A 15,080-nucleotide genomic window follows, 5' to 3' on the forward strand; every position below is an offset into this window, starting at 1 on the left:
AACACATCAAATATATATATACGGCATAACACATACAGTGGATACATTTTCACTACTTATGAGTTTTAAACGCTTGTCTGTTAAAATCGTCATGCAAGGTTCTGTTTCTTTTGTTGTCAGAGAAGATTTGTAAGGGTTTCAGACAGGGCAGGAAGCAGGTGGTCAAACATGTGATAGATCCCGTGCTTGCAGGCCTGAGGGCGTAATTAAATTACTGTCCTTTTCCTGTTTGGACATAATTGTTCCATCCATTGGTGGTCACAAGACATTGTGGTTTCTGTATGTTGTGAACGAACCTTTTCAGTCCTTGATACAAAGAAAGCTTTGTTGTGTCTTGATTGGATCAGTCTTTAATCACTACTCTGAGTAGATGACGACACGACCGGCAGGAAGTCGACCCAGAATATTGGAATCATGTGCCGGGTGATTAGCAAACCTCATGATGGCTGATAAGTGCATAATAGTAGTGTCCATATATGATAGAAATCCCTACAATACTATTCACAGTATGCATACATTATACTGCAGAAATAATAAGAGTAGTATATTAGTATGCTCTTCTGAACATAGCCAGATAATTAAACAGAAAGTGTGTGAAAATGTGTCATCACCTCCAGTCAATAACTCAAGCATTTTACTGTCCTGTCATTTTTGATTGGCAAATCAAATTCTATTAGTCTCCAATTACTTAACTCCGTCTTTCCAGTCTATGTACCTTTACCCTTCAGTCTTTGAGGACATACAGCTTTTATTTTTTCCTTTGAGCAGTGGACATTTCCTCTTACACTGGAAATACAGCAGCAGCTACATATTAGAGACATTTTCAGGTCTCTCAGCACAAGACTTTCTGAACACACAGGCAAGTAGATAGCAGCTCTTCAACACAGTGAGGCTTTACTCTGATCCTAATGCAAGGTGAACAGTCTTTCAGAGGGTCCGAGAGCTCAATAACCACCTCAGCCTGCGTGTGCAAGTGTTTGAAGAGGCTTCTTTGTCTCAAGCTGAGTGTTTATTTTGGAAGGAGTTGGGAACTGAGGTTTAAGCTGTCCTTCTCTCTCTTTCTTTGCAGTTCAGCTTTGGGCTTCAATGCATTAAGCTACATTAATGATGGCAGTTAATATAGGTGGACACTAGCACTGTCAATCAATAAAAAAAAAATTATTGAATGATTTTATATATATATATATATATATATATATATATATATATATATATATATATATATATACTGTATATATGTAGTAACTTATTAACTTAACTTACATCATTCTCTGATTTCATTTTCATGTCTTCTGGTAAAATTCTTTATTGTGGAATTTCTGTACAGTTTATGGGACATGATTCATTGATGAACTTTTTTGTATTTTTATTTAATTAATTAAAAAAGGGACAGTTAACTCAAAATATTTGACCATAATTTATGGTAATCATATCATTACATAATATACAAAATATATTAGTATTTATTTATTTAAATTGCACTAAATGAGCATTGTAAATTGACACGTCTATACGACATGCACCTATTAACCCAGTACCTTATAGTAAGATTTCGTCCCGTGTTACTAAACTTTCTCTGCATGGCTCATCTTCAAACTTTCCTGCTGATGTGTGTGTGACAGGCAGCTTTTATCCTCTCTGTTGTGTTCCAGGCAAATGGACAGGCAATTACGCTTATGGCCAGTGAGTGTTGACATCCCTGCATATTGGATGGCTCTTTAAATAGCCCCCGTCAGCTACAATGGCTCTCTAAGCGCTCCAAAGAAAAACAAGGGGTTATTTTAACCGCCGATGTAATTCCGTCATCGATCTCAAGCGTCACCCTCCGTGTCGCTTGTGTTCCGAGGCATTTAAGAGCACAAACGTGTCGTGAGGTTTCTTCTCTCTTGGGATCTTGACAGTTAGTGGTTTTGATTATGGATAGAGATGTGTGCTGGATGGTTTGCCTTTACTGTGTGTTGTCATCCTGCTAGAAGCTGTCAGGTGGATCATTATAGTATGTGGTGTTGGGTTTTTATGTGTGGTCAGAACAGTCCAGGTGTAGATTTGGATTTGCTGTAATCAGTGTGCACAGTATACAAGAACATTCAAGGAGTTCAGCTGTTGTGAAAGGATTTCGGCTTTTTAAAGGAATATTTAACGTCTGCTAATTTATTACATGTAAATATTTCAGGACATAAGTCAAAGTTTGTCTCATGCAATGCTAACTATAATTTGGCACGACTTAGGCCTGGGCGATAAAACGATATCAATATTTATCGACGGTACACCACCTTCGATATCAATAGAAAAAATGTTCGATATAGCGCACGATATAGGCACGTGCTATGAGTGACGCAGACAGCACACACAAACACAAACACATGCTGAAATGAGTGCTGTGCCTACCTGTGATGAGGAGATTGTGAATAAAGAATGAATATTAGTCGAATTTAAAATAAACATTTGGATTTGAATGTTAGGTGTGCATTAGGGAGCGTCATCAGTGGAGCACGAGATGCAGTGATGATGATGTAAGTGATGTTGCATTTTAATGTTTTGTAAGTCTAGCCCACAAGACGCGCCGCTGCTGCGTTATTCATTCAAAATATTAGAGAAATATAGAAGCTCAATGCGGAGAAGATCTTGATTAGGTTAAAACCGAAACCAAACTATTCACACAGAATGCATATTCAGCGCATTTTTTAGACGGAAAAATATGACTGCTGCACTCACATCTCACACAAGAGATGTATAGAAAGCCATGCAAAGTTAAAAAAGTTTAAACGTTAAGAAAACATGTCACGAATTTGTGGAGGTTTATTCCTTTTCACTGAGTCTCATATGTTTTTAAATGCAGTCTGTGTGAATGGCGCGTCGGCTCTTTGGATTAAGCAATGCATAAATACATGATGCTGTTTTGTTCATAATTGTTTATGCAATTTACGAAATTATATTTTATGCACGTTTTTATAGAGTTACTTCCTTGCGTTGACAATTTAAATGTGCTGCATTATTTTGCTCATTGCACCCTCATGTGGCCTCGGGAGACAATTAGACCTATACAATAAAGACCTGCATATAAAACATTAGAAATTAGATATTCGTTTAATTTTTATTGTGTGTGATTGTTAAAACAAAAAAATAGTTGTTGTTTGTCTCAATAAATTGTGTTAATTATAAATACAGTGGTTAAAAAAAAAAAATTATATTGCTTTTTGTTTTAAAAAAGGTTATAAAAAATGTCAATAATTATCGATACCGAACGATATGAAACATTATATCGTTTATACATTTTTTAGCTATATCGCCCAGCCCTACTAAAGCGTACATATTAGTACCTAAATGGTACATATTAATAGCTTTTGAAAAGGTGTCACCCTAGTAACAGCTTTTGAACCTTTTTTGAGAGAGTAGTTGTTAGGACATGTGTTTTTGGCCGTTTTAAGGGGGTTCTATAGTTGCTGGGCAGTTGCTACAGTGTTTTTGGTGGATGCTAGTGTAGAAAATTTGATGAGAAATTAATCTTTGAGTCCTTTGTGTTTTCAATGTTTTGAATGTGCCACAGAGTCATGTTGTTTATTTCTGTTTGCTGGAATGAACCAATGAATCATTTGCTTGTAGTTGTCTGTGTATATTACGCCAAGATGGGAGATAGTGTTTTAACAGAAAAAATTACACACATCACCTTAAAAGCTATAAAAGCACTCCAATAGTCCATTACAGCATCTCAGGCAGCGTGTTTTCAAACGGATGATCGTTCAGAGATAATGAGGTGTTATGTCAGCAACTGCAGTCTGCGTCTCTTCATTAGCATTAAGGTTAATGTAGATCAGAATGAAACTCAGGATTAATGATTGTGTCAATCCGCAAGACAATCAGCCGGCAGCTAGCTAGTTAGTTTGTACAACAACAAACTTTAACTCTTAAGAAGAATAGTGTTTGTTGGCTCACATTTGCATTTGTAGCTTTGTGTTTACAATCGCTTGCAGATCATAAAACAAGATGATTCGGAGAAGAATATCTAAACAAATGAATCTCTTGATTATGCTTGTATGTAAGAGTTAGATTGACACAAAGCTTTATAACTCTTTTTCTCTCCCTTCATCTGTATAGTGGTTGTTCATTCGGTCGGATTTCCTTCAGCAAGGCTTCTGGCTCCTCATTCGCCTCCTCAATTACAGCATCCGACCCGAGGAACGACGTGATGGAGGGATTTTCATAACTGAGAGAAATAAAAGAAGTGAATATTTCAGATTAACCTGAAGTGCTGCTCTCTTTAGCGAGGGCTAGTCTTCGGTTATTGTTCTTTATTTCATGCGTTCAATCTCTTTCTATTATTTTCTTGTTCGTTCTGTGTGTGTTTTTTTCTCTGTAAGGAAACACCTCGGGTTAAATGTTTATTGAACTCTGAAACTATTTTCTCTGTCCGGATCAATTCACCACGTTGCGGTCACAAACGGCTTTGCCTGCAAATGGAATCTTGTGGGGATGTGTGTGTGTGTGTGCGCGCGCATGCATTAGCAGTGTTCTTCATTAAGCATAGTGGTTTTATTTGTATGTACAAATATAAGCACTGAGGAGTAGCCTAGTTGCATAGCTATATATGTACGTATTAATTAATTAATTTATTTAATTGTTTTTCCCCTCTAAACTAAATTCCAGTATCATCATATTTCATATTTTTGTGATAGATAATAAAGAGTGTCATTTTAGGATTATTTATGTACTATTATAGTATTTATTAATATTTTGTATTAGCTGTTATTTTTATTTTAAAATTATTTTTCTTTTTGTTTCATTTTAAATGTAATTTAAGCTTTAGTAATTTGGTTATGTTTTTATTATATGTTTTTATATTTCTATTTAGCTTCAAGATTTGTTTTATTTCACTTTAATATTTCACATTAATTTTAGTATTTGAACTTTATTATTTTATTTTATTTCACTTAGTTTATTTTTAATTAAAAAAAAAATTCATAGTTTCATTGATTTAAAATTTTTTATATTTAATTTGTATTTAAAGCTGCAGTACGTAAATTATTTTGGTTAAAAATGATCCGAAATCAATATCTGAGCAAGTACATAACCAGCCAGTGTTCGAAACTATCACCTTACTTTAGCCCGATTCACAACGGTCATCTTATAATAATATTTTCTCATTTGAGTGGTACGGATAGGTTTTCGCGGGAAATTCGAGCATGGCACTGAGTCATTACGTCACGTCTGTAAGCATAAAGTAGTTGTCCCGGCTACTAGGCTATCGCATGTGAGGATCCTGCAGGTGACGGATCGTTTATAGCCTTTTCTCACAGCAGCTGGAATAATTAAATGTATCATTTTGATGGCGGATTGTAATCCAGAAAGGATTATGTGTTTATGAAACACATGTGAATGAAATTAAATTATATTCCAGTTTTAAATGTGCTTCTGATTACAGATAGCCTGGGATTACACAAGATTTGTATTTTAAAGACAACCAGTTCGAAGGGAGCATAATTTGTTTTTTGGGTTAAAAGAATTTCTTAATATGAAATTCGAGTGGTATGACCATTAGAGATTAGACTGTGCAGAAATTGAAATCTACACGCTTATACACACTATACTCATAGTCACGCAATGCTGATGTTGTTAACATTAACAATTTGAGAATAAAGTATAACAATAATAAAAATGTGCACGCTTTGATGTGATATGAGCTCATTTAGATTAAATCACCATTGGTTGCACGATTTATTGTAATGCTTTTTTCCTCAGTTGGTCAGAACAAAAGTGGCAGACTTGTTACTTACTTGTTCAGATGACAATATACGGTGACAATTCTTATTTGGGTTATATATTCCAAGACATAGGCTAGAATCTGTGACACCGGTGTGGTGACTGACTGCCACACATACTCCTCAAAACATTAGATTAATCCGCGCTGGAGCCATGCTGCCGCACAACCCACGCAAGGAAGATAATTCCGCACACAGCTGCAATTGCAGGTTTTCAAACAGAGATGGTGACAAAGAGGCAAAACTTACGGACTGCAGCTTTAATTTGATTTCAGCTTCATTTCAATTAACAATATTTTAATAGTTTTAGTTTAAGTTAACAATTTTAACACTTATAAACAAGTGAACACAAAGGCAAGAGTCAAGCTAAAATATATTTATATATTATATATTATATAATATATTATGTTTTTCATGTTAGATTGCGTCACGTTATCACATGTATTTAAAATATTTTTGTATTTATTATTATTATATATATATATATATTATATTATAATATTATATATATTATAATGTATATACTGTATTATTATGTTTTGCTGTTATATATATATATTCACAGCACTATATATTCCCTCAAATAATTTTAGTTATTAAAGTTTTATTGAAATTTAGCTGGAAGCCTGTGAACTATTGTGACAACTTACCATATTTACTTTATCAAACTGTTTGGTCAAAAATAGTGGAAATGTTTATGGAGTAAAAAGTATGATAATTAGTTATTGTCTCCCGTTACTTTAAGAAAATTACAGTATCGCTATACTGTATTTTGCGTCTTGAGATTTTTACTTTTATATTTTTCACACTTTTTTTATTAAATGATTTTTTATTTTTTTTATTTTGGCATTAATTTTTATGAACCAACATAACAATACTATATTATTAATCACAGGTATTTATTGAAACAGGTTGAACTGATGACAATGATGCCCTCTCATACTGATAAGTCGCAAGCAGGATTGCTAAATTACTGTAATGACACACTCTTTAGGAAGCTTAATGACCAAACAAAAAGCTCATTAAAACCGTTGCGATATTCATAATGTTGCTTAATTTTATATCACCAGCAAAATAACCATGAATACATCCTGAATATTCACTATCTCACCCAGCACTAAGAAATACACTAGTACACATGGTTTGTAGGTCTACCATGTTGGTTTGTCAGTTCCTATGTGTGCATGTGAGATCTGATAAGAGCAAAACCCTCAACCCATCTTCTCCTTTTTGTGTGAGAGAGAGATTACGAGAAAAAAAAAAAGAGAGAAGGAGACTCGAAGAGATGGAGTGATTGTAGAGACAGATAAGTGTGGACTTAGTAGAGATAAGCAGCAAGTAAGCACACACAATAATCAATCACAGATTCTTCTCACCATTCTCAACATTATTGCTTTTTGAGTGTGTTTGTGTACGTTCTTATGTGTGTGTCTGGGTCGGTATGTTTGCTTCGCTTTCCGTCTGAACTATATTCCAGATATTTCTTCTCGTCATAAGTTGTTGTGACAGCTCACGCACCTCTGTGGTTTTTAGTCAGCGAATCTCTTCGTCAGTGTAAGTGCCAGCTGCCTCACTCACACATTAGCATTGTGTTCAATCAGAGTGTGTGATGCAGTGTGTGTAATGTATGAAAATTGCGCTTTCTAAGATAGTGTTGAGTCATCATTGAATTTATTTTCTGCCATATGTCCTGTCTTCCCCTCACCGGCCTCACGGAAGAGAGAATGACACTAATGAGGGACTTCCTGTCATCTCTCCATTTGCTCAGGATCTCTCTGTACCTGAAACAGCGACGGGAGACAGAAATGATTATTGCAGAACATTTTGTTAGTTTTTTACGTAAAGTTTTATTTTGAGTACATCCAATAAAATCCCTGTCAAAATACTCTAACATTTGAAAAAAGGATGAGAGAGGAACTTTTTGCAGGTGTGATGTACGCTCAGTTTTGCTCATAGTTGTTTTTTAATGGAGTTTAAACTTAATTGAGTTTTATCATGACAACTCTTTAGCACGGTAATGGATATGACAATGTTAACATATTTGGTCTTGGCAGAATAGATCTGCTACACTGCTGAATTGCTGCTGCTGTTGGTTATTGCTGTAGTTGTAGATTATTGCTGCTGCTGCAAAGCAAGTACAGGAACTTGCTACTGCCAATACATATGCCGCTACAGTGCTGTGAGTATTTAAGACATACTGCTGCTGCACAAGTAACGTGACGTGACATGTGGCCAAGCATGGTGACCCATACTCTGAATTAGTGCTCTGCATTTATCCCATCCAAAGTGCACACACACAGCAGTAAACACACACACTCTGTGAACACACACCCGGAACAGTGGGCAACCATTTTTGCTGCGGCGCCCGGGGAGCAGTTGGGGGTTCGGTGGCACCTCAGTCGTAGTATTGAAGGTGGGAGAGAGAGCTGTACATTCACTCCCCCCACCTACAATTCCTGCCGGTACGAGACTCGAACCCACAACCTCAGCCCGCAACCATAGCATACTGTATATAATAACCCGTATTAGATCTATACAGGTGGAGCTGGGGAAGGTGGAGGGCTTCAGAGGAACTCTGATAGCATGCTGTGAAATGCTCTAGTGAATTCTAACCAGCCATTTAGACCAGCCATTTAGATGTAAAGCAGTGAGCAATCAGCTTGCATCTGTGCTTGCATCATCTAGAGTTTCATGACTCACTCATGATTTGTTGGTATGAACAGTCACAGTTTTCCCCCTCAAATTCCTTTGGAGTCAGGGAAATAACACAAATCAGAGTTTCTGCAGGTCTTGAAAAGGCCTTTAAAAGTCTTAATTCACACTTTCACAAATTAAGGCCTTAAAAGGTATTCAATGGGAGCAGAAAGACTTAAATTCATAAAGTCATCGCATTAAATGTCAAATGCACTGAAGAAATAGTTCTTTCTATATTTGTTTTCTAATACATATATCTAAACATCCTTAAATCAAAATATATTTACTTGAGATTAAAATCGAATGTAGTTTTGAACAAAGTTACATGTTATTTTTAGTTTATACTTAAAACGAGAATAAATATGTCAATTGGGTATTAAAACACGTTTTTTTCTTTGAATTAAGTTGACTTTTCTGACCCCTTTTGCAGATATTTGTTCTTGTTTTAATAAAGAACTTCATCAATTTCACACAGATAAATCTCATTTTATGTAATTTTGCTTCTCAAGTAAATGTATCTTGATTTAAGAATTACATTCGGTTTCTTTACATGGTGTTAAAAATATCTTTAAAAGTCTTATATTTACCTTTTAAAACCTGTAGAAACCCTGCAAATGTGAGCTTTTAAAATGACAGCTGCATTGCAGCTCAGAACATTTGGATGAGAATATTTGAGTCGGTTTTTGTTGGCTGACTTTGACACTATGCAGTCTGCGACGTATCTTGGGCAATTTCTGATGCTTATAATAAGTTTATTTTTCTTAGGAGAAACACCTGAGAAGGAGAATTGTTTGCTGCTTAGCTATAGACAATGAAATATTAAATAAAAATGATTCCGTCTGTCTCTACAGGGGGTGAACAGCATGTTTCAGGTGGTCCTGACAGGAAATAACTCTGAGCACTTCAGCATCTCTCCCACCTCAGTGCAGGGCAGAGCAGACCTCCGTGTGCGTGTGGCCATCCCGCTGGACTACGAAACCATCAGGAGCTACAGATTTTCTGTAAGTGCAGAAAACACACATTTATAAATTAACGTTGATTTAATCGTGATCTTCCCAATTTTGAGATGTTCACTTAAGACATAACTGACTGTCTTTGTGTAAATACTTGCCAAGACAGACATTTTGACATATTTTTGTGTAAATCTGACCGTTAATGTACGTGCCTGAAACCCCAAATATACTTTGCTTGTTCATGCTCTGCCTTGGAGGAGGAACAGTCTCTTTTGCAGTTTAATGCGTTTTTAATAACTCATTTTAAAATAAAGCCTGTCCTACAGTAGACTGCCTTTTACGACAGTCACGTTACATGATTTGACTTATTTGGGTGTTAAGCTTTTAAGGATGGTCAAAAGCACACCGCTTTAAATTAAAGAAACGGCAAGCGGTTTAATAATCGTTTTATTCAAATCGAAACTGAATTTAAAATTTAATTCATCGCACTACTATTGCTAGCTCATATTGCATTGTTTAAAGACACGTGATATAATTTGGCCAGTCATAGTCATCTAGTAGGCAGTCATTGCTGTAGTTTAACATTATTACGAGAACATAAAAGATCACGAACTCTAAGATTCGCTTGAAAAGTAGATCGTAGATGTCTTCTAGATCGATCCCGATATAAAATCGTCAGATCGCCGACCCCTAATATACAGTACATTATTATTTTCCTATCTGCTCTATTTGATGTCATAGCTCATTCTAGATATTAGTGAAGGGTTTGTGCCCATTCAAGTTGTTTGAAAACAATAATTATATTTATATAATTATATTTATGTTTTTTAGCGCTCCTACTAGCTCCTAGTAGAAATTGCAGTTTTACATACACTATGACTATACTATGTGTCACATTTTATTTTTTGTTTTTCCTGAGGTCCCTGAAAATGATCAATTCATATTTACACGACGATGTTTTCAGCCAAAAACGTTTTGCTGTTCGTTTACATGACAATGGCGTTTTGGGGACTGAAAATGCATATTTTTGAAAACGGGTTTCAAAGTGCAAGTTTTTGAAAATGGCACAGTTATCGTTTCCGTGTAAACATCCAAAACGAGAATATTTGAAAATGGTGACATCATGCACGTACGTAGTACGTGTTAGGTATGTAGACATGCGCAGTGCGTGTCAATTTTAAAGGCAAGTGCGAACAAACATACACAACAATGGCAGAGTACATGGTACAGTTGTTGCTGCTCAAGAGTTTGCTAACGCCTCTTCAGCAAAGTGTGGATTTACTTCACCAATATTACAACCAACAGCGGAGACGCATCATATACAACATATAATCGTCACTTCCCTACAGGTACTGTTTACTAACAAGATGACAGCGCCAACTACTGGCCTGGCATACGTAATACAGTGTTTTTTTGGCCATTTTTGCGGATATGTGTAAACGCAAATCATTTTGAAAACGTTGTTGTGTATACGTGAAACTTTTTAAAAACGCAAGGGAAAACATTTTCCGTTTTTGACTACATCATTGTCGTGTAAACGTAGACTTTAGTCACCTGTTTTATGTCAAGAGTGCAAGAAAAGACTTTTTCCTTCACATTTTCAATGACATTGTCCCTTTAACACAATTCCAGACTATATCACCCCATAAATATAGCCTCATTAACCCTTAACGATCACTTATTACCCGCTCATATTATCTGAATTGTGAATCCATGCTGTCTGTCTTTTTAACATTGTCATAAAAGCTCTTTTATTTCATTAAGTGGGTTTAGTGCTGTGATCCTGCACCACCGGCCTGTAAAATCAGCTGCAGATTCACAGCTCAATAGCATCACTTTTCATGGTGTGCCATTATTCAGCGAGCTGTTAAAGCAGGTGGGATCACACACACGTTCACTGTGAAGCAGGTGAAGTTAATTAGTGAGTAAGCAGTCATTTAGCATGGGGTTACCCAGCTGTTTCTGACTCCTGTACCCCTACAGCCCCATCAGCAAAGCTTTGAGGAAGTAAAACATCTCTGTTCTACTTGTGTGGGTTTCAAATTGGTCACTTGTGAGGTTCCATTTCTGTCATGATTCTGCCTTAGCAAGCAGCAAGGAAGCTCACTAATTGTTTTAGGAGAACCTCACTTTGCAGAAATACAGTATCTGCATTATAAAACAAGTGTAGTTTCACATCACAGCTGTGTGCTTGTGTTTGTGCACCTCAAGCCAAGGTTCAGTCAGCAGGCAGAGAGGTGATCGGCTGTAAGTGGAGTCGAAGATGAACATGGCCTATTTCTTTGAGGGCTCCAGTGCCGCAGAGGGTTTGTGAAGCTGATGTCACCGATCTGGACGAGCTCACGATCTGTGACATCATGCATCAGCTTCTGTGAGGATATGTGCATTCCTACCAGGATGTATTTAACATACAACTATGACAAACCATGGCTCACAGCAAAACTCAGACAGCTTCGTCAGGCCAAAGAGGATGCCTACAGGAGTGGGGACAGAATCTTGCACAATCAGGCCAGGAACATACTGACAGAGGAGATCAGAGTGGCTAAGAGGAGCTACTCCAAAAAGCTGGAAAACCAGTTTTCAGCAAACGACACTGCTTCAGTGTGGAAAGGCCTGAAAGACATTACAAACTGCAATAACTTGCTCTGACCATCTCTCTACACAACCATTAACACCTCCAGCAACCCCCCTCTCCCCCCTCCTGCACTTCAGATCAGTGAAGATGATGTGCATCAGGTCTTCAGGAAGCAGAAGAGAAGAAAAGCACCAGGCCCAGACGGTGTTTCACCAGCCTGTCTGAAAACCTGTGCTGACCAGCTGGCTTCCATCTTTTCACAGGTCTTCAACAGATCACTGAAGCTGTGAGAAGTCCATGCCTGCTTCAAACGCTCCACCATCATCCCCTTCCCAAAGAAACTCAAAATCACAGTGACTTAATGACTACTGACCTGTTACAACATCTGTAGTCATGAAGTCGTTTGAGAGACTGGTGTTGGCTTACTGTATCTGACGGAATCACTGTACCCTCACTGGACCCCTTGCAGTTTACTTATCGAGCAAACAGGTCCGTGGATGATGCAGTCAACATGGAACTGCATTATATCTAGACAAACCAGGGACTTATGTGAGGATCCTGTTTGTGGACTTCAGTTCGGCTTTTAATACAATCATCTCAGCACTCTCCAGACCTAACAAACTCAGCTATCTGTTCCTAGCTCTATCTGTCAATGGCTCACCAGCTTTCTGACAGATGGGAACAGCTAGTGAGACTGGGGAAATTCATGTCATACAGCCGCACCATCAGTGCTGGCATCCCCCAGGGATGTGTTCTCTCCCCACTGCTCTTCTCCCACTACACCAACGACTGCACCTCTACTGACCCCTCTGTCAAGCTCCTGAAGTGGGACAATCACATAGACTCCATTATTAAAAATGCCCAACAGAGATTGTACTTCCTTTGCCAGTTGAGGAAGTTCAACCTGCCACAAGAGCTGCTCACACATTTCAATTCAGCCATCATTGAGTCTGTCCTGTGAACTTCAATAACTGTCTGGTTTGGCTCAGCTACAAATTCAGATATATCAAATCAAATAGATATGCATATGTGTATTTTATTCACGTCTTGATTTCTTGTTATCTGTGTGTTGTTGTTGCTGTCTCTGTGTACTGGAAGCTTCTGTCACCAGAACAAATTCCTTGTATGTGCAAACATTCTTGGAAATAAAGCTCTTTCTGATTCTGATTTGCTGCTCAATAAACATTTTTTTTATTATCAATGTTGAAAACATTTGTGCAGCTTAAGATTTTTGTGGAAGCCATGATACATTTTTCTTTTCAGGATGGTGAATAGAAAATACAAAAGAACATAATTTATATGAAATAGGATTTATATATACAGTATATATATATATATATATATATATACACACATACATACAGTATATAAAATAAAATTGTATTCATTTATTTGAATTTATTTAATTTACAATATTGATATAGTCTGTGATTTAAATCATACATCATGCACAGCATCAGCAAAGGTCAAGTTGGGATTTTCGGTTTTAGTTTTGTTGTCAAAGCTGATTTTTTTTTTGTCTTGTATTACATAATCTTACCAAGTTGTTTTGTCTTATTCCATGGGAAGGTTGTTTTATCACTTCTTGAGCATAAATGTCTATTACTTAGACATTTATTGCAGTGTAACAACAAAGTCATGCTTCACAATACTCTATATAAACAACCTATAGTGTGTGTGATAAGGCTGACATATGAACGGAAAGCTGATCTATCTCTCTCTCTGTCCACAGCTCTTCTCTTCATTCTCCTCCCTTTCTTCCTCTCTCTTGAAATCTCTCTTTTACTCATCTTATCACGGTTCTCCAGTTTGTGAAGACGTTCATCTTGCGTGTGTGTTTATCTAATTGCTGTAATAGGTTTATTCAGTAAACAGTTGATGAGACTCAGACATCGCCCCGAGGCAGCACTTGTCTTTCCTGTTGTGTGATGATTCTTGGATTTTGAATTTTATTTTAAATGTAAAGATATAATATATATTTGTATATATACATGACAATCTTACCCATAAAATAAACTATTTTTGCTGCTTTAGAATAAATTATTCTAAAGCAGCATTTTATTCATTTATGAATCACCTTTCTTTTTGGACATGCCTATATGAATGTTTAGTCCGATTGTAACTTCTAGAGACATTTTTCCGCTAATCTCTGTAGATTAGTGAGGCCCTAAGGGTCTCAGAGGAGTGTAGGCCTTGATGTGCGTGTTTTGGCAGATTGCTCTGTTGGATTAATGTGTCACTAACAGCTTAGTCTCAGATTCACTTTGACCACCGAGACTAATACTATCTCACACACACTCATTTGAGTGTCCTAATAAGTCGAATTTACGCAAAACATTTGAGGAAACTTGTTCCATCAAAGGAATTAAGTAGCTAATGGTGTCTCTCAAAACTTGTCATTAAGTTCACCTACTGTGCTTTTTGCAAAGAGTGAACTTTATGATCGAACTAATTACAAGTAGATTCATCTCAGTGTTTCTGCTCAGTAATTTCAGTTGTTTCTAAATCATTGATTCTAAATTAACTTAATTTAAAACTAAATTAAAATCATCATATTGATTATATTGTGAAATATTATTGTAATTTAAAATGTCAATTTTCTATTTTCTTATATTTTAAATTTTTATTTATTCCTGTGATGCAAAGCTGAATTTTCAGCATCATTACTCCATTCTTCAGTGATCCTTCAGAAATCATTCTAATATGCTGATTTGCTGCTCAAGAAACATTTTTTATTATTATCAATGTTGAAAACAGTTGTAATATGCTTAATATTCTGTGTATTTTTTCTTTGAATAAAAAGGTCAAAAGATCAGCATTTATTTTAAATAAATTTGACCTACGTCTAAACTCACATATTCGATTCCCCTCACAACTCCAAGCCACCACAATGCGTGGGTGACACGTTTGCCCATAAAGATAGCGTTTTAATGCCGGCGTGCTGTATGCGCTTGCGTTTTATTGAGATGGGAACTTTATATTTAAAGGGGTCATATGATGCGATTTCATGTTTTCCTTTGTCTTTGGAGTGTTAAAAGCTGTTTGTGCATACAAAAGATCCGTAAAGTCTCAAAGACTAAAGTCTCAAACCCAAATAGTTAT

The 15,080-nt window shown here is 36.5% G+C and overlaps 1 protein-coding gene across 1 annotated transcript in view; it reads left to right on the forward strand.

Moving 5' to 3' along the window:
- LOC107568514 (cadherin-23-like) overlaps positions 1-12,939 on the forward strand; it is a 30,450-nt gene extending 17,511 nt beyond the window's left edge. The window contains exons 3-4 of the mRNA XM_016254479.1: positions 9,302-9,451; positions 12,868-12,939. Coding sequence (XP_016109965.1) covers positions 9,302-9,451; positions 12,868-12,939 — 222 coding nt within the window. The remainder of the gene's footprint in view (positions 1-9,301; positions 9,452-12,867) is intronic.
- The last annotated feature ends 2,141 nt before the right edge of the window (positions 12,940-15,080 follow it).

Source organism: Sinocyclocheilus grahami, unplaced genomic scaffold (genome assembly GCF_001515645.1).
Source record: "Sinocyclocheilus grahami isolate Dianchi unplaced genomic scaffold, SAMN03320097.WGS_v1.1 scaffold1253.1, whole genome shotgun sequence".
NCBI lineage: Eukaryota > Metazoa > Chordata > Actinopteri > Cypriniformes > Cyprinidae > Sinocyclocheilus > Sinocyclocheilus grahami.